The 18,607-nt window shown below is 41.8% G+C and overlaps 2 protein-coding genes across 7 annotated transcripts; one reads left to right on the top strand and one right to left on the bottom strand.

The window, feature by feature from the left end:
• Window positions 1–217: 217 nt before the first annotated feature.
• On the top strand, window positions 218–2,756 carry LOC116225330 (nicotinamide riboside kinase 2-like). The gene is made up of 8 exons (XM_031587655.2): window positions 218–525; window positions 682–772; window positions 972–1,017; window positions 1,139–1,325; window positions 1,512–1,583; window positions 2,073–2,179; window positions 2,386–2,477; window positions 2,582–2,756. The coding sequence occupies exons 1-8, from the start codon at window positions 500–502 to the stop codon at window positions 2,585–2,587; spliced, it is 627 nt and encodes a 208-aa protein (XP_031443515.1). The 5' UTR covers window positions 218–499; the 3' UTR covers window positions 2,588–2,756.
• A 464-nt stretch (window positions 2,757–3,220) lies between these two features.
• Window positions 3,221–15,983, bottom strand: SQOR (sulfide quinone oxidoreductase). Of its 6 annotated transcripts, none has more exons than XM_090148931.1 (10): window positions 15,458–15,983; window positions 10,878–11,129; window positions 10,387–10,557; window positions 9,830–9,883; window positions 7,968–8,162; window positions 6,836–7,045; window positions 6,152–6,335; window positions 5,140–5,207; window positions 4,031–4,209; window positions 3,221–3,665 (listed from the first exon to the last, which is right to left on the bottom strand). In XM_090148931.1, exons 2-10 carry the CDS (start codon window positions 11,109–11,111, stop codon window positions 3,608–3,610), a joined length of 1,353 nt encoding a protein of 450 aa, XP_090005057.1. In that variant the 5' UTR covers window positions 11,112–11,129; window positions 15,458–15,983; the 3' UTR covers window positions 3,221–3,607. The 6 variants fall into 6 exon arrangements, with proteins under 6 accessions (XP_090005057.1, XP_031443513.1, XP_031443514.1 ...); XM_031587653.2 differs by lacking the exon at window positions 15,458–15,983 and adding an exon at window positions 15,112–15,227; XM_031587654.2 differs by lacking the exon at window positions 15,458–15,983 and adding an exon at window positions 14,825–15,005.
• Between the last annotated feature and the right edge of the window lie 2,624 nt (window positions 15,984–18,607).

The raw sequence follows: 18,607 nt of genomic DNA, 5'->3' as shown, positions 1-18,607 counted from the left end.
CTCCCGGGCGCGGTAGCGCCGCCGCCGTGGCGACGCCCACCCTCGGCTCGACGGCCAATAAGCGCCACCCAGCTGCAGCGCTGCGGCCCTATCGGACGCGAGGCGAGCTCGCCCTACCCAATGGGCGCCAGGCGCACGGCGTCGCGAGCTCGCCATTGGTCGCGGCGGGGCGGCGGCCGCCCAATAGGCGCGCAGCAGCGCAGGGAAGCCCCATGCAGCGGGTGCCGGCCTCCCTTTGCGGAGCGCTCCGGCGCGGCGCGCACCGGCCCTGCTGCTCCCTGCTCCTCCGGCCATGGCGCTGCCCGGCAGTTGACGTTGGGCTTCTCCCCTTTCATCTCCTCTCTCTCTCTCCCCCGCCCCTCTCCTCCCCGGGTCCCGGCTCAGGCACGTAGGCGGCCGCTACCGGCGACCCCGAGTCCCCGTCCCCGTCCTCCTTTCCTACCCCCCCTCCACCCGGAACGGGCTGTAGGAGTCGGGCCGGGCGGCTGTCGGCCGCGCCATGAACATCATCATCGGCATCGGCGGGTGAGCGCGGCGGGCGGGGCGCTCCCTCGTGCCGCAGTGCGCGGGGTGCGGCGGGCGGGGGTTGGAAGGCGCCGCCTGGCTCCGCGGGCGGCCGCGCGCACGTGGCCCGAGGGGCGCCGCCCCGGCCCGGCGGTGACGGCCCGCGCTCCCTCCCAGGGTCACCAACGGGGGCAAGACCACCCTCACCCGCAGGCTGATGCAGGCCCTGCCCAACTGCAGCGTGGTGCACCAGGACGACTTCTTCAAGGTGAGTGTGTTCGCGGCCGGCTGGGCGGTCGGAACGGCGGCTGCGTTATCGTCCCTCGTTCCCGGCGCCCGTTATCTGCGCGCAGGGACTGCTGCAGGGCTGGGGCGCCCTCCAAATTCCGCTCTGCGTTTCTGCTTTGTGACGGTGCCGATCCCAGCAGCTGCCCCGACCAAGCGGTTTTTTCTTATTGCTGTTTCAGCCTCAAGATGAAATAGAAGTTGAAGATGGCTTTAAGCAGTACGATGGTAAGGTCTCTCCCCAGCATTATTGAACAGCGTAGCTCCAACTTAACACTGTGATCCTTCTTGGTGCTGAGTGATACCAGCTGGTGCCCAGTTACTGGCTAACGATAGCATTCTGTCTCAGTGATCAGCGCGTTAGATATGGAGGCGATGATGAGTACCATAAATGCTTGGATAAAGAACCCGGTCAAGTTTGAACGCTCCCATGGGATCAACAACACGCTGGATGCCCAGATCTCACCAGACAGGGAGGGAGGAGATGAAGTGATCCACATCCTTATTATCGAGGGCTTCCTGCTTTACACCTACAGGTACATGCAGTACGACTTCATGTATTTTGATTGTGACTTTACATAATACCAAAGGTGCCAATATTGACTGATGGGAGTTCAGGTGTCACAGGCCTGAAGTACGCGCCAGCCAGAAGAGACAGGCGTAGTTTTCCCTTTCTGTTCCTTGGTACAGGCAAGCTGTAACTCAGCACACATCTCTTTCAGGCCCCTGATTGATGTATTCAACCATCGCTACTTTCTTTCCATTCCATATGAGGAGTGTAAAAGGAGAAGAAGGTGAGTTTCTTTGTAAATTCCTCTGTGAGCCCAGTAACACCTTCAGCAGCTCAAGACTTGGTTTCTCCTTAAAGCTTTTTTTTTTTCTTCCTTTGATAGGCAAATCATTAATGTAGTTACTATGTTGAAAAACCAGAGTTCCTTCCAGCAATCAAACCCTACAGGTTTTTAATCAGGCTATTGTGGACAGACAACTATTTCACCCAAGCGTCTCCTAAACCTGCAGCAGAAGACTATTCGTGAATACCACTATCAGTCATTTAGGAATCATTTTTGCATCTTGCACACTACAAACCATTGCACATCAATTTTTTTTTTTTAGCACCTCTGCTTGCTGGTGGTAGCACTGTTGATAAGGTTAAAACTACACTGAATGAAATACAAGAATATACACAATGAAATTCAAGATTAGAAAAACGTAGTGTACATTACATAACTTGCCTGAACTTTAATTAGACTACTCTTGAATAACACTGTGTTAATTTATAGTTCAAGGAATTACACTGTACCTGATCCACCTGGATTGTTTGATGGCCACGTTTGGCCTATGTATGTAAAGCACAGGAAGATAATGGAAGATCTTGGTGTTGACGTGGGTAAGTCTTTAGTAACTGAAGCACTTTTATAAGGCTGTTAAAGAAAAAGCTTTTTAAAGTCTAGGAGATATACACACACTACCTGAAACTGTTGGATAGAGTATGTTTTTTCCAGTAAGGCAAATGCATGCTCTTCAAATTAGAATCTGACAGGGTTAGAGAAGCATAATTCTATTATAGCTCTCATTTTACATTCTTATTTTAAGTGCACTTGAATGGAACAAAATCCAAGGAAGAACTGTTTAATGAGGTGTATGGAGAGATCCAAAATAAGATTGAAGAATTACTTAACATGCAGGTACGTCTTCATGCTTCTAATTGGAATTCCAGGGCAAACCTTTTAAAGGCTATGTTGAAAAAGCATGAAGCTGTAACTTAAAACGTATGTATTTTTCTGTTTAGAAATAAGCTTCTACTGATTCTTGTGACTGAAGATGACTCCTGTTTGCTCTGTGCTGTCTACCTGACTGCCATTGAAGTTCCAGCTTCTGTGAAGACTCAACTCCTGAATTTGGCTTCATTGAGTTTTCTCCTAAAACTGAGTTACATACGGTCATTAAAAAGCATTTCCCCCTAAGCTGTCATCTTAATTTGTGCTTGAGCCTAGTAGCTGACCTCATGTGCTTTAAGCCATCACCATCTAGTCTTCTGTACTTGCATGTACTTAAATTATAATAGTAAAGCACATAACAGAACTGATGTTAGGTGGCACAACTCTGCTAATATGCATTCATTACACCATTGTTCACTATAACTATACATCAAACACAAAGCTTTTCACCTAGAAAACTGATGAGGCTTTTACAAAAAAGCCAGGTGTGAGAAAAGCTGAATAATGCAACTGCTTTCAAGTCATGTCTGAGAGAAAGTGTTAGGGCTTCATCTGATGTTAATAGCAATGGGAAAGCTGCCAGCTGTTTCCCTTTACTAACCTGCTCTGAGTTCTATAATCCTTCCACAGTTCAGTAGGAAGTATACTTCTTTCTGAAGAAATTAGTATGGAGTAGGCATTTCAAAAATCAGAACAAGAGCTGGTCAGGATGTTTTACTAGCATTTAATTATTTTATTAAGTGCACGTTTAGATCTTGGAAGCAAGGAATTTGATGTACAGTCACAGAAAATTCCTCACATACAAAACTGATTTAAGGGCATTGATTACTGTAGGAAGTTTCAGTAGTAGCTTGCAGCTGAAGGAAGCTCATACTTGAGTTGAAACTGCTATCTACGTACAGAATTAATGCAAGGCCTCGGATCACACAGAAGAAAGTAGTAAGGCTTAATCCCTAGGAGGTAGAAAGCTAAAGTTTGGGACAAAAATTTGATTTAAGAAGTTTGTCTATTGAGGAGGTGTCCAAAAGGAAGTATACATACTCATCCAGCACGAGGCCAGTCTTATTTCTTCAAGAACTTGAGCTGAGAACCAACGTTTACTTCAAGCCTAGATGCATCAGCTTTCTGATAGGAGCTGGTCCTCCCCAGTATCCCCTGGAAAGGAAGAGTTGCTTCATCAAGTCAAAGACATTTATCTGCACACGTTATCACAGCATGAGGAAGGATTTTTTTAATTTTTTTTTTTTTTTACTTTCATATGATATTTTCATTTACTAAGGTGGAGTGCTAGAGGTATAAAGTGAAATATTCTAGCACAAAATCCTATTCGTGGCAAAGCACCCAGAACACTCAACAAGTTGAGGACTTAGTCATGACTAAACATACACGTCAGTTGCCAGATTTGCAGGATAAGTTCAACAACTTCTGTTCTTATGAAGAATTGTAAGCCAGAACAGATACCTGGCTTTGCCTTGAAAAAAATCACAGCAGCTATGCCTGCCCTGACTTAAAATACTTACTTGAGTAACGCATTCCAATAGAGAAAGGGCATCATATCAGCTTTCATATGGTACATTGTTGTCCTCTGTTTACTTTGGTCAATGGGAAAGGTCTCCAAAGGCTGAGCATTGTAGTCAAATTCTGCTAGAATCACCTTGTTATAGCTTGTTACTAGTGGGCAGGAAGTATATCCATCATACTACAACAAAGAATACACCCTTCTCATTATTCTGATTAAAGGCTAAATGCTGAAGTATTGCAAGCTATATGATTAACATTCTTATTTCAAAATAAGTTTCTAGGTTTCTGCATTTATAGTGTTAATAATATTAAGTTTAAAACGCTGCCAATTTGGGTCAGTGATCATAACTAAGCCATTTTCTTTCAGTTGCAGATCATAGATTGGCATTTTAACAGTGCTTGGAGTCAACCTCAACTACTGCCTAAAGGGCTTTGTGTCATTAATTGCTGGCTATTACTGTGACCAATAGAATAGGTGACAATAGCAGAGAATGAGAGCTAGTCTGTTAACAGACAGCATATAAACTATCTCAAATATAGTTGTAAGAATTTGCAGGGGATCACAGCAGTATGGACTGAAACTCAGGTGAGTACTCCAGGAATATTAACTGAGAAGCCATGCATAAAATGAGAACTGGATCTCAAAGAGAAGTTTGAACAAAGTCACAGGCCTAAGAGCTTCTGTAGTACAAAAACTTAACTCCTTAAAAGATAGCTTTCTGTACAGGGGAGACAATGCACATAGCACAGATATGTAAAGTATGTGAGGGTTTTCTTGGAGTAGAGGTTATAGTAGCCTACAGTAAAAATCCACCTTGAAGAACCCAACCTAATCAGCCTTCCAACTTCTTTTAACTCATAAAGATTTAAATAGAAGTTTCTGAAGAAATTGTATATAATTGTGCTATTTTAATGAGTACTATAGTAGTACTACAATTGCTTATTAAAATTATTATTATATACAGTATACGATATACAGTAAGAAGCTATTTAACACCTCCATTGCTGACACAAAGCCCTTTCTATCTTCAGTTCATGTAGTTTAACAGCTTGTCTTGGCAGAACTTCCTGTGTATAACATTGCCACTAAAACAAGATCTGTAGGTACCTTTTTAGTTGGTGACTGGTTCTTCATTACCAGGGAAATAGTTTTATCAAGCACTCCAGATTGGGCAGCTACATAAGAGGAAATAGAAAAATATAAATACTTTATATTTTTTTAATATATCTATATATACATATAGTAAGACTTTGCTTTAGACAGCAATTACCGTCATTACTGGAGCAAACAATAGTAACAGTGTACGTTGGATAATTCAGCTGTAACTGAACTTGTGTCAAATCAGCTTGGGAACTTTACAGTCCAAGACTGGGGAGGGGTTGGGGGAAGGAAATCATATTTGAAATGATGCTTTGGCCTCATTGCTTCCAATATGGAAAGGTTTGGCAGAACTTGAACTGCATGTTTTTAGCCTGTATCTATTCTCCTATGCTAAGTTACACTTTTTTGGTCTTCCCAAACACTTAAGACTCCAGCACGGAAGTTTTGCTTGCTCTCTTTCATTTTTAATGCTGCAAGGGAAGTTCCAGACTAACGCAATAGTTGCCTATATCATTCCTCTTGTTAGACTAATAATATACTATACAGCCTTTTTTTTTTTTTCACCCTCAGATTTATCTTTTTATTTTTAGTTATGATATCATATACCTGGAGTATTTTCATATTGGACCCTGTGGCTACAAGTACAGAACACACACAAGTCTTCAGCAGTAACTTATCAGCTGACACATGTATCAGCTTCTAAGACAGAGCAGAAAGACTTGCTACCCTTGCATTCTTCCAGAATTCAGTGACAACTTCATTTTACACCATTCTGAGAACACATAAAATAGAACTAGTCCAACTGCTAAGCATTTGGAATAAGAAAATGAAGGATTGATGGCATCAGTATAATCACTAGCTAGTTAGTTAGACCAAGGAAATGAAGTCTTCCTGAAAGATGGGGGGAAAAAAATGGAGTTAAGACCTCAAGAGTAACAAACTAAGCAACGTCTTGTTTGAAAGCTTACTGTCACTGCTACGCTTTCCATTACATAAACAAACACACATACACCTTTACCTACAGCTGCAGCAGTTCTTGATGTTGGAAGGTTGGTGCAATCTCCAATACCAAAAATATTAGGATACTTTTTATGTTGTAGAGTTTCCTTATTTACATCTACCCAGCCAACTTCATCAGAGACAGGGCTGTTGATAAGTACATCAGGTGGCCCCATTGGGGGTGTGACATGAAGCATTTCATACTAGACAGAAAGAAAAAGAACTAAATGACTAATTAATAAGAACAGATCATGCTATATTGATGTTAGGATATAAGAACAGTATGATTTTGTTTGTTTGTTTTTGTTTTAAAACAAGCATATAGAGTGAAAATTTGCTCTTAAATTTGAGGTGCATCTGCTCCAAGTTCTTTATTAACAGAAACCTCATTAGCTGCCATATATAAACCATGTAAGCTGCCATAATAGCAATTTGCTTTCTCCCATATAGCCTGAGACATTTCCAAGTTACATTAACAAGGTCCACAGAGCTCCAGGCATGGTTTGTTACCTCCACCCCACTTTCCCCATCCCTTCTCACTACCTCAGTTTCAAGCTTTTGCATCTTTGAAAATTGAGGATGGTACTAGAAGGATGAAATGGCAGTTTACAATGCAGCAGCAATTATGTTGTTATAATGCAGCAGTTACATTGCTGCCTATACAAAGAGAAAGGATCGAAGTCAAGACCTTAAATCTCCTAACCTGATGAACTTCAGTCTCTCCAGGTTTATCCAGGTTTTCAAACACAGCTTCCTGCTTGTCTGCTCGAACTTCAACAAGGTTGCACTTATAGTTAACAGCAATGTTCCTCTCCTCTATTATTTCAAGCAATGCGTCAGCATATTTCTTAACACCAAAAATGACACCAAGTGAAGTGTTGAACATTATGTTTGCTTTGGGTCGTTTTCCTGTCTGCATGAAAAGATCAAATTACTAAGTCTGATAAGCTAGCAGAAACAAGAGAATTATGGCACACTACCAGAGTTGACAGAACTATCAGTGCATTTTGGTGCTTAATGCAGCATTAACATTAGAACTCTTGAGAAACAGCTATTTCACAGCACATTAGACAAGATACATCCTTGTGCTTTGATATTTTCGATGCCTCATCCGTTCAGAGTGAGATACTGAAGATGCTTCACACAGATTGCTAGTGAGAAGAGGTGGCTGCAATAAGCTGAACAACAATACTGTATAAAGGTTAAATATAATAGCTTAGCACTACATAGCACTCTGAAACCATCAGTTCTATGCATTATTCAGATATTCACTCAGTAGACAGCTCATGAAATTTAAAGCACGCATGAAGTCTGACACTTTCACTTGAAGCTGTCTTCTGTTTCCACTAAATTCACTTTCCCAGCCCAGCAAAAACCTCTCCTGTCACTGAGACTTTGTGCCAGGAGGAGTGAGGATAATCGCTTCTCAGATGAGCAGAAAGACAATCCGCATCAGTATTAACTACTTAAAGCAACAAGAATGAACACTCAGCCAATGCGATTTTAGTGTTCCACCTAAGTTGTAAATGAGGCTGAGAACATTTGTATTGGTAGTTTTCTCCAAGCAGGTTAAGCAGTTTGTCCCTTACAAATTCTGAATTCTGAAAGTTACTCCAGAAATTTCTAAGATACTTACGCATAACTCAGTTAGCTTCATTTAGTACACATTAATAACAGAAGAAGCAACTCAATCATTTTCATTTAATAATTCTGAATCATATTTATCTATCTCATGCAGTTTTTATTTGTCATAAAAGAAATACAACAAACCCCTTAGAACAGACCTTCCTTACAACTGTGGGAACAGCCACTGTAAGAGTGAACAGAATACTTACTTTCCTCCAGTAGGCCTCAGATAAATACATGATTTTCTGAGGAGCCCCTGCACATTTCACCGGAGTGTTTGGAAAAGTGAAGATAGCATTTCCTTCCTTGAAATCTTGCAAGGCTTTCCATGTTTTCTCTACTGTATGAACTGAATAATTGGAACCAATTTTAGGGTGATGAAAACCCTCAGGCAAGCCTTTGATCTAAGAAGACAAAATTAAGGTTTAACATATAGACAGCAGGAATTTTGTCTTCATCATCGAGTATTAAATGGAGACTTGAGATTTCTCGAGACAATTTAAGAGGCCCACAGTTAAAAAAAAGTCCATATGTTAGTTGGTATTTTTGAATATATGTTTACTAATCAAATCAGTATTTCCATTAGAGCTTAGTAGATGACTTAATAGATGCAATATTTACTGAAATGACAGTTCTGCAACATCCATACCGTAAGTGTTCAGTATAGAGCAAAGCATGAAATTCAGAGTAAGAACAAGAAGTCACTGCTGCATCATCAGAAGGAAAAAACTCACGTTAAAAATGCATTACAAAAATTCATAAGGTGAAGAAGGATTTTCAGTGCTCAGTTTCAGATATCTGAAGTATTTTTTAAAGATACTCTGCTTTGGTTCTGCCTCCAATAATTTTTTTCTCACTACTTCTGCTATGCTCGAGCATCTGTTTTTGAGAAAAGCAGTTGTCTCTGTTTTGAAGTAACAGTTTGCAGAACTTCTAAGAGGAAACTGAGTCACATTATGTACATTGCAATGTGTTTGAGACATTACAGCCTACACCAGGAATTATGCTGTTAGTGAAGACAAATAAGAGAAATCAACCTTTTTAAACTGGCCACTTTGGGTTTAATGCCATACCAATCTATAACTGAATTTTATTTACTAAGTTCACTACACAGTAATAGCAACTGACTGTATTACATGGCTTCCAGTGCCAAATTCTGAATTTCCAAGTACTGAGTTGTTTTTTTTTTTTTTTTTTTTTTTAAGCTGTACTGTAGAGATTTATATGGAGACTGAGATAAACCACTAAAACACAGCGCTGTTCTTCATTCTGCTGTGCTCATCAGCTGAATTTCATCTGGTGTGACTTTTGTTAATTAACTCCTGCTTTGTGGGTGCCTTGGGAGCTATTAAAAAAGAAACTCAAATATATTATTAGTTACTACATCACATGCAGGTCACATTAAAGTCAGCAGGGTCAGACTCCACAAACATCCAGCCTTTGTAGTTTTCCTCTTCCTGTGCTCTGCTACAATCATCTTTGCACCATACAACAGCACTAACATCTTTCTTCAAGTGCCATTATAGAATACATACAGGAATACTAACAGATACTATACTAATACTTCCTGCATACAGGAAAACTAACAGAGATGGGAAGGGTCCCAGGGCCTATTAAGCACAGATGTAACTCAGCTGGCTCCTTTTAAAGTGTATCCTTCAAGAGGTGGTAGAGAGTGCATCAAATTGATTCTGCAGGACATACTTCACTAACTGCTGTGTGTTTCCATTTACGTTAGAGATGTCTCACTCTACTACCAGCATATTTCACTCACATTATTAGATTGCATTTATGTCCAGATTTAACTTGCTGTCTCGTTAGCTGATGTTGCCACAAAAATGCCACAAAGCTACCTTAAAAGAGCTTCCTAAGGGTAATTTGGCTTGTTACATACAGATCTATGGAGGAACGTACTTAAGTCATTAGGCTGCCTTCTGATTCTTTACTTCATATTAGTGTTCAGTATCCTGAAGTAGAAAAAGTGTACAAAAAGCCATTTACTTTAGTGAATCATGAGGGCAAGCGATGCCATTAAAACTAGTAAAAACATGATTACTGTAAAAATAAATACCTTTTCATAATGCAGACTAATCCCAAGGGCAATTATCAGGTACTTGTAAGATATCTGTTGAGTAAGGGGAAAAAAAAAATTAGACAAAAAATAAGACAACTGAACACAACAAAGTATTATATCAAAGCAAATTTAAATTATCTGACAGCAATAGTTTCATAAGGGCAGGCATTAGAAAAGTTGGCATTAAGTTTGAGTATTATTTATTGTTTTATAATTGTTCATAATATTCATTGCATGAGAAGTTACACACAAGCTTTGCTACACATAAAACTAGATATTTTGAGCAAGGTATTCCATCTTTTGTGTTCAGTTCTCTATAAAGAGTGAAAAGACTTCTGATGATGGTGATGTCTTAAGCTGTAGTCATTCTCATACAGTTATCTGCAAATATTACTAGAAATAGAGTTCAGAATCAAATACTTCTTATAAGACCTAGGCAAATTTCTTAGCCTCCTAGATGCTGGGAAAGGCCTTACTCCATTGGCAGTTCCAAGGGGATCTGCATGTGGACAGATAACTCATGACACAGAATAACATTCTTCTAAAATTATTACCTTGACATCATTGTCCAGCCTGACACAGTTCTTATCTGGATCCAATGCTGTAACACGAGATTTAATCCACTCAACACCTTCAGGCATCACCTTTTCTGTTGGACGTGCAGAAGCTGACAGCTGCTTTGCGCCAGCACCAACCAGTGTCCACAGAGGCTGATAGTAATGAGTCTGAAATAAATATTTTAACAGACATTTAAGAACAATTTGCACTTGATTATGAAGGCATATTTCTCCAAATAGGAGACAATGTCTATTAACATTCTATTCTTAACAAAAGAAAGTATACAAATAACTAAGAGTTTTGCCTGACAAAGTTGGAGGGATGTATGCATCTCTGTGATGGGAGAAAAAAAATCTCATGCCAAGCTTACTAAATTCAACTCCATTGGCTTCCTCTCCACAGTAAGTGAGGCTGGAAAGGGATGAGAATCAGATCAAACTGATCACATACATCAAATACTTTCTCTTTCAGCATAAGGAAGACTTACCTTACTTGGCTCAACCACAGCTACATTTCCTGCCCCCACTTTCCTCTTCATCCGAGCACTCATGGCGATTCCACCAGAGCCTCCACCCAGCACAAGTACTTCATAATAATCCTTGGCAGCATGCCTGGCTGTTGTGTGCAAACCAAGGAAGCTCTTCTTCTGTATGCCTGGCTTCAGCAGCCATACACCAGGACGGAGACAGGAACAGCACAATGCTGCTCCAAATGGTGACATCTTTCAATAAATGGGAAGCTGCAAGATAAGGAAAGGTACCAGTTAATGACGTAAGGCAGTTTTTATTTATGTATATGGCCAGATATGTCTTCAAGGCAAGAAGTGGTTTCAAGCTGCGCCAGGGAAGATTCAGGCTGGATATTAGGAAATACTACTTCTCTGAAAGAGTGGTCAGGCACTGGAATGGGCTGCCCAGGGAGGTGGTGGAGTCACCGACCCTGGAGGTGTTCAAGGAATGTTTGGATGTTGTGTTGAAGGATATGGTTTAGCGAGAACCATTGGTGATGGGTGGATGGTTGGACTGGATGATGTTACAGGTCTTTTCCAACCTTAGTGATTCTGTGATTAATTAAAACACTAAACTTTTGTTGCAGCTAAAACACTAAATTTCCAAACTGATTGACCACGGACTCTGCCAAAAAATTAAAATTTCATACAAGCAAATGAATTCTAACAAATTACAATATATTTTTCGCCTTATCTTAGCAGGAAAGCACGTCTGATCCTATAGCATAGCTAGACATTTGCTGTAACATTACCACCTGAAGAGATTAACGTCTCAAAAAAGAAAAGAACTTGCTAGGTTGTAGGATCTTGTGTTGTAGACCATTGAAACAGCAAATGTGAGTTGTGCAAACATACCAAGTGCCATTCTGCTGACTGTAACACCAGACAAATGAATAACTGTGTTAGTATTTTAATGTTAACGTATACCAGCATATGCACAGCTCAGACATACCCCCTCTCTTGGCTCTCTGGGCTACAAGACATCATGGTTAGCAAGACAGTTTTACAGCACTTTGAGCAAGGGCACATGGGCTAGCCTACTTTTGCAGGAGAGGTATTGAGCCCTAGACTTGACAGGAAAAGACAGTTCATGTGAAACAGCAGTTTACACCTTATTGATTTTGGATATTTGAGTACACCCAAAATTTACAACAGTAAAACAGTTGCAAACAAAGGCCAAAAATCCCTATTTATCATTGCTTACAACTACACTTTTCACTTGACAAACAAGAGTTAAAACCATGAAGTGCAGCATTGGGTAGTGCAATTGTGTTGCCCTAAGTCAAAGTTGATCCCCATAAATATGTTTCCCTCCCTCTGTTACAATGAACAAGATCCTTCCCCCTTATGAATACATTACTTGCACATGATGAATACCACTTTGAAGCTTTTCAGCAGTAAAACAGGTATAAACTCATTTTAATTCATTTCCTCATTGCAACACTGCCAATAAGGTGTTATAACTTGAAAAGAAACTTATGACAGGATTTTCACCTACATCTTGTTGTTTAATTCCTTGAATCATTGTGCAGGAACTCCAGCTTTTTCATTTCAGAAGAGAAGACTTCGTTTATGACTCTTACAGAGAGGAATTTGAAAACTAAATCAGAGAATTCAAATATTTTCAAGAAAAGTTCCAAAGGTCAACATCAAGAATTCTCTACAAAATCATACGTGTAGTTGAGCAACTCATTCTGCACCTTCACGTGCTGTCTTAAAATCCTTCACTCAAGTATCCTAAATTCTTCAGAAATGATGTTATTATCCCCAAAGCATAAACAGCTTAGGAAGGAGAAGAGGAAATGTGGAAAGTATCCTCAGTATAAGTTATTTTACCCACTTTGTTTTAAAGGAAGTTTCCAAGATATAGACATGTTCTTCTCATCCTCTTTCTTACAGAAGAACACCAACTCTGGGTACGTCAGTTTCACTTTAGAAGGCTGCTTGCTGTTTACCTAGAGCAGGCTGTCATTTGTATCAAACAGCCTCACTCAGCCACAGGGAAGGAGCTGGTCTAGCCCTAGGAGTAAAATCTACCTAGTGCAGATGCTTCATACTCCCTCCAAGAAAGAGGAGTTTTTAGGATGAATAATTTCTGCAACTTCCGTCTGTGACAGCTTTAAGGACAGCCTGTTCCTGGAAGTTCATGAACCCAGGGTTTGTGGTTGGGTTTTATTAAGCAAGCGAAACAGGCGCAGTGACCAGCTGTTCAGCAGCGCACAGCATGCCCAGACCAATGGAACAGGACTTCATTTTTGTAATGCTAAATAAGGGATAATTATCCTCTCTGACTAAATAGATTTTGAATTAAGCATGCTTATAAACACACACAAGATGTGCCTTAACTAACAGCCATCTAATGGACTAGAGTGCAGCATTTCTTTGCTTTGAAGCTGTTTTAGAGCACACACAAACAACAACCTGAAACGTCATTTGTAGGCAGATGTTCAGAAACAAACAGCAAAATCCTTGGTATTAAACTCTCAAACTAACAGCTGCACTCCATCAACTACACCAGTCCTCTGATTTGGGAACTGGAGAGAAAGAGAATAACAGAACTGAAAGAAAAAATCACTAATTAGTCTACTGAATTGAGCTGAAGTCTTAAGCTTTTAGAAGACCACTGTAACATACAGCACTCTTACCAAGCATCCTTTGAACTACACACAACAAAACATCCCTTATGTTGCATGAAATCACATGCTGATGTGCTTTGCAGCACTCCTCCATTCAGTGACAGCTACTCTTCACCCATGACAACTAGTTTAAAACTAGTTCTGTCACTGTGAGAGGCAAATTTATTGTGAATGCTTTCAGGACGTGGTTTGTTACAGTGACGGAAGCTTGTGTAATGCTACTGCAGCACAACTCCTGTAGCACCACATAAAAATCAGGTCGCAATGTGACTCATAGCAAGTTCACCAAAAATGGCATTACTGTGAGGAGGGGTGGCATTTAAAAGCCTTTTTAAAACAATCTTAGCTTGAAGATAATCTCTGATTCCACCTATAACTCTCTCATATCTTTTACTGTAAGACTATTAGTAGAAAAAGGAGATTCAGAAAAGAAAAAATGCGTTGATGTGGTAAAAAAGACTGTATACTGCATGATTCTGAAATAAGTGCCTAATGCCAAAGAAAATGTGTTGAAAAAACACAGTTAGACTGACCAGGAGAGCTCAGTATTATTTAGTGCCTGAATGCCATTAATGAGATTACATCAACAGAACAATGGTGACTTTCCTGTCAAAAATAAATATAGGAAATATTTTTCCAGCAGCTTACAGACCTCTAAGGGACTGAGAACGCAAAACTAAACCATCCTCGTTAAGCTGCCATTGAAAAAAAAAAAACAAGCAAACTACACTTTCACAAGTATAATAGAGAAAATCACTGCCAACTTTCTATTAAGTTTTGCTTTAAAGAAAAACCTGGCTGAAAACGGGCCTATCAGGCAACGCATCACAACGTTTTCATGCATTTTAACCAGTTCCAACCCCCACTCAATAAAACAGCAAACTCAGCAGAACAGAAATGGTGTTCCTCGAGTCAAATGTGTTCCTAAAGTCAAATCACAAAACAGCTTGGATCAGGGGGCACCCATAGCCCTGCAGCCCCAACCTCTGCCGTGGGCTGTGCTCAGCTCAGCTCCCAGGGCCGCCCAGCCTGGCCTCGGGCACCTCCAGGGATGGGGCACCCACCGCTCTGGGCAGCCCACGCCCGGGCCTCGCTGCCCTCTGAGTGAAGAGCTTCTCCCTCACATGTAACCCCAGTCTGCCTTCTTTAAGCATTAAGCCAACCCCTCTTGCCCCACCACTACCAGACCGCGAAAAAAGTCGCTCCCGTCGCTGCTTGCAGGCGCCCTTCAGGCGCTGGAAGGCTGCTCTCCCCGGATCTTTCTCTACTGCAGACCGAAGGAGCCCAAACCTCAGCCAGCTCCGCAGAACCCACGAGGGGAGCAGTTACCGCCAGCTCCGAGCCGTCTGACGCCGGGAGCCGAACGGAGCCGGGTTAGAGAAGTCTCAGCGCTGGAAGTAAACAGCGCGCAGCCATCCCCGAGCGGCCGGCGTTGAACACATTAACTTCCAGCGCTCCGACCTCGCTAACACGGCACCTCACGCGCCGCCAGGGCACGGGCCCGCCCCGCGCACCCCCCGCCCCCCTCACACCGCGGCCCACGAGCTCCGCGCGACCCCTCGCCGCCTCGCACTCGCCTGCCCGTCGCTCCGCCGGCGGGGCCCCGAGGGCTGCCGGGCCGCGCGGCCGCCCCTCACGCGACGAGCGCCGGGCGCTGCCCCCGGGGGCGCGGCGGGGCGGAGCTGAGCGCAGCCAGGTGCTGGACGGCAGCGGGCGGGCGAAGGCCGGGAGGGCGGGCAGGCGGTTAGCCGTAGCGAGCTGCTGCTGGCCCCGAGCCTGCCCCGTAGCTCCGGCTCTGAATAGATTTCGTTATCTAGCAGCTTCGCCTGGTAACCTTCGCGTGGTAGCTTTTTTTTTTTTCCTGCACCAAAATCGGAAAAAACAACCATCAAAGCCTCAGAGTGAAACCAAGCTGTAACTCACCTCAGCGCACCCGGCAAAGGATCCCCTCAGCCCGCTACAAGCTGCTGAGCTCAGTCTCGCTGCGTTTTCCCCAGTCTTTATAGGGCCTTTGATTTATGGCATGGTGAGAGGTGAAGCAGCAACAGTCGTTAATCCACTGAGTCATGTTTGTGGAGCCAAGAAAAGTCATGCAAAGATCAGAGCTGAGAGAAGCATGCAAAGACAAAATGACTTATGTGAAATCATGGTAGGAATTAGAAAAACGAAAAAGCAGTGAACCAAATCGTGTGCCAAACGTTTCCTTCTCGAGCTTGGGCCTTCCCCTCTTGGCACGTTTTCTGCTCAGGTAGAACTGCTGATCTGATAACAGCACTTGTGTGAAGCTGTAAAGAATGGGGCAAAGGTGCTGAGGACTTAAACTGGAAAATACCATGAAGCTTTTCCACAGTCCTCGTGCAAGAGAGAAACAGGAGATGGGAATGGGCCACCTGCAGGGTGCTTCCCTGCTTCCCAACTGCAGCTGCCCAGCTGTACTCCAAGCACTGCTTTCCGCACATCTTTCTTCCAAAAGGTTGTTGATGCTCAGCTCTATTTCTTTTTTTGGCAGAATATATTTAGAATAGTTTTAAAATATTTTCCTCATTCCCCCCCCCCCCCCCCCCCCCGAGTTCTTACAGAATTTTGCAATATTAAAGAAATAAACGTACCACTTGAACAACTGATAACACACAGACCAAACACGAGGTAGGTACCTTGAACACAGAGTCCTGTGGCTGCAGGGGGAGCTGCAGCTGATGCTCCACAGGAGAACTTGGTGAAATCTAAGCTAAAAGTAATGACCTTCCACAGCCATCTGCTTCAGTTCAGCTGAACTGAAGCAGCTGCTCTTTGTGGGTAAGGGAACACACTTCTAGTCAGCCCTGCTTTCCCAGCATGGCACTGGATCTGCCCAGCCAAGTACATTTCAATATCTGCCTACAGCAATGTGTTACTTATCAGCTCGCATCTTCAAAGAGAACTGTACCTCCCTTTACTTTTCTAAATGCAATTTATATATGTTTTTGTCTAGACTTCAACATTGAGCTCTCCAAAGTGCATATTATTTTCCATTGGAAAGTGCCTACCTGACAGCAAGTACAATCTCAAATGAATTCTGGTAACACCAGACGATGTAGAAGAAAAGCAGTAATCCTTTCACATCATCTTTGATGTTTTCTTTTGGAGATACTCCTCTAGCATACCTCTAAATCAGAGCATCTGTATGGCTAGCAGAAGAGCAGCAGTAGTAAAAGCAAAGCAAAGCAGAAGCAGAAATAAAAATACATTCTCATACATAGTGTACCTGCATGAGTTCTATCCAATTTTAAGGACTGGAAAAAATCAGCAACTTCTGTTGAGCTGCTGAAGGACTGGAACACTGCTTTTAGGCGGTCGGGCAGCAACAGGTTCCAATTAACTGTTCTGTAATTACTATTGCAGGCTGTATTTGCTCAGGATATTACTCGTTACCCGGGACTGAGTCCCAGATGACAGGAAAAAAATAAAACAAATCAAACCCCACAAGTCTTGCTCATCAAGGCAATACACCAGGTTGTTAATTTACAAGTCTAGTGTTTTCCTGACCAACATATGAACAGACAGTCTTGTTTTCACAGCAGTTCAGGGGCATATATTTATTACAATACATTAGACAGAGTAGCTCAACCTTTTCTCTCACAACTCACTGTCAGTGACAGTGCCAAACTAATTACTTTTACTGTTTTAGAGATTAATGTCTTCAAACGTGTAGATTTTAAAGTTATTCTACATCAAGCTTTAATTGATTTGCTTCATTAAGTTGCAATCCACTTGTTGCAACAGTTCCACAGAATTTTCTTCTTCTATTTGCTGTTTTTTTCCTCACATTTTCTAGGCAGGATGTTTGATTTGTTTTCTTAAACCCCATGACTTGACATCATACACATAAATTGGATGGATGGGAGCAGAAACAAGGAGAAATGGAAGTACTAAGTTAGCAGGCACAGCCAACATCTGTGCTCACATCCTGAGAAACACTTAGATTACGGATTGGAGGCAGAGTGGGAAACTGCCACTATCAGCAGCTGCTGTCTGGAGGAAAACAGTTAAAGTCCTCCACATTATCCCTGTTGTGACCCCCTTAGGTCCCAACTTATAGCTCTTCTCTGACAGTTCTATCAGCCCAGATATCTTTATATAAACCACGTTACATCATGCATTCGCACAACTAATCCAAGAGGGGAAAATACAATAGAAAAAAAAAAAATTAACCAATCACAACAATTAAACCTCTTAGATTAAAAAAAAAAAAAAATTACTCCAACAGGGTCAGAGCATTGAAAATCCAAACACAGAATTAAAATAACCAGCAGTGTTGCAAAGCAAACAGTAGGTGGCAGAAAGCGTCTACTGAAGCACCACCGGGAATAAATCAGCCAGAGGACTCCCAAACAAGAATCTCAACAGAACAGCTGCATAAGCAACCTGCACAGTATTATTTATGCCTATTATCACTGAAGTCATGGCACACAGACTAAAACCAGGTAGCATATTCTGTTATTACTTTCCAAGAGGAAAATAGGAGCATAGTAAATATTTGTCTTATAAAGCAAAGTTACCACTGTCAGCAAAAAAGTCAAATTTCACTGAATTAAAAAGTTGGCCAATGTGAACCTGAACAGTGGTGGAAATGGGTACCCAAATTATGCACACGTTAAATCTAGTGATAAAAGCACAGGAAACCATAATCCATATATAATATAATAATATAATATAATCCATATATTTGTATAATCCATATATTGGTATAATCTTAGAAAATGGAAATTCAAAATGGTGCTGCACATTTAAGTGAATTAATTCCACTGCAATGACCTTATAGTTCAAAAACAAGTTGGTACAATAAGTAAGAAAATGTATACAGGAATAAAATTACTCAGTCTAGCAAAAAGCATCGATTTTTCTGCTTAGAATTCTGTATTTTCAGTAGAAGTGACCATGGTTTTTGGGGGGACAGGGAGGACGGAAAAAGCAAAGCAACTCACAAGCTTTCCCCCAAAACAAGTAGAAAACAGAACCTACCAACCAACACACAACAGAGCTCAACATGAAACACTAAATTGGACACCAGCTGAGGTAACATCAAATGAGAAA

This window comes from Phasianus colchicus, chromosome 12, assembly GCF_987193195.1.
Source record: "Phasianus colchicus chromosome 12, bPhaCol1.hap1.1, whole genome shotgun sequence".
In the NCBI taxonomy this organism is placed as follows: Eukaryota; Metazoa; Chordata; class Aves; order Galliformes; family Phasianidae; genus Phasianus; species Phasianus colchicus.
This window is presented reverse-complemented; position numbering and strand designations above follow the sequence as displayed.

Bases quoted from the DNA above. Each gene is read 5' to 3' on its own strand.
- LOC116225330 (XM_031587655.2), top strand. From the start codon at position 500: ATGAACATCATCATCGGCATCGGCGG. The intron at 1,018-1,138 runs GTAAGGTCTCTC...ATTCTGTCTCAG, and splicing joins TGGCTTTAAGCAGTACGATG to TGATCAGCGCGTTAGATATG. The intron at 2,180-2,385 runs GTAAGTCTTTAG...TCTTATTTTAAG, and splicing joins AGATCTTGGTGTTGACGTGG to TGCACTTGAATGGAACAAAA.
- SQOR (XM_090148931.1), bottom strand. From the start codon at position 11,111: ATGTCACCATTTGGAGCAGCATTGTGCTGTTCCTGTCTCCGTCCTGGT. The intron at 10,558-10,877 runs GTAAGTCTTCCT...TATTTATTTCAG, and splicing joins CTGTGGTTGAGCCAAGTAAG to ACTCATTACTATCAGCCTCT. The intron at 6,336-6,835 runs GTTAGGAGATTT...CTTTCTGTCTAG, and splicing joins GAGAGACTGAAGTTCATCAG to TATGAAATGCTTCATGTCAC.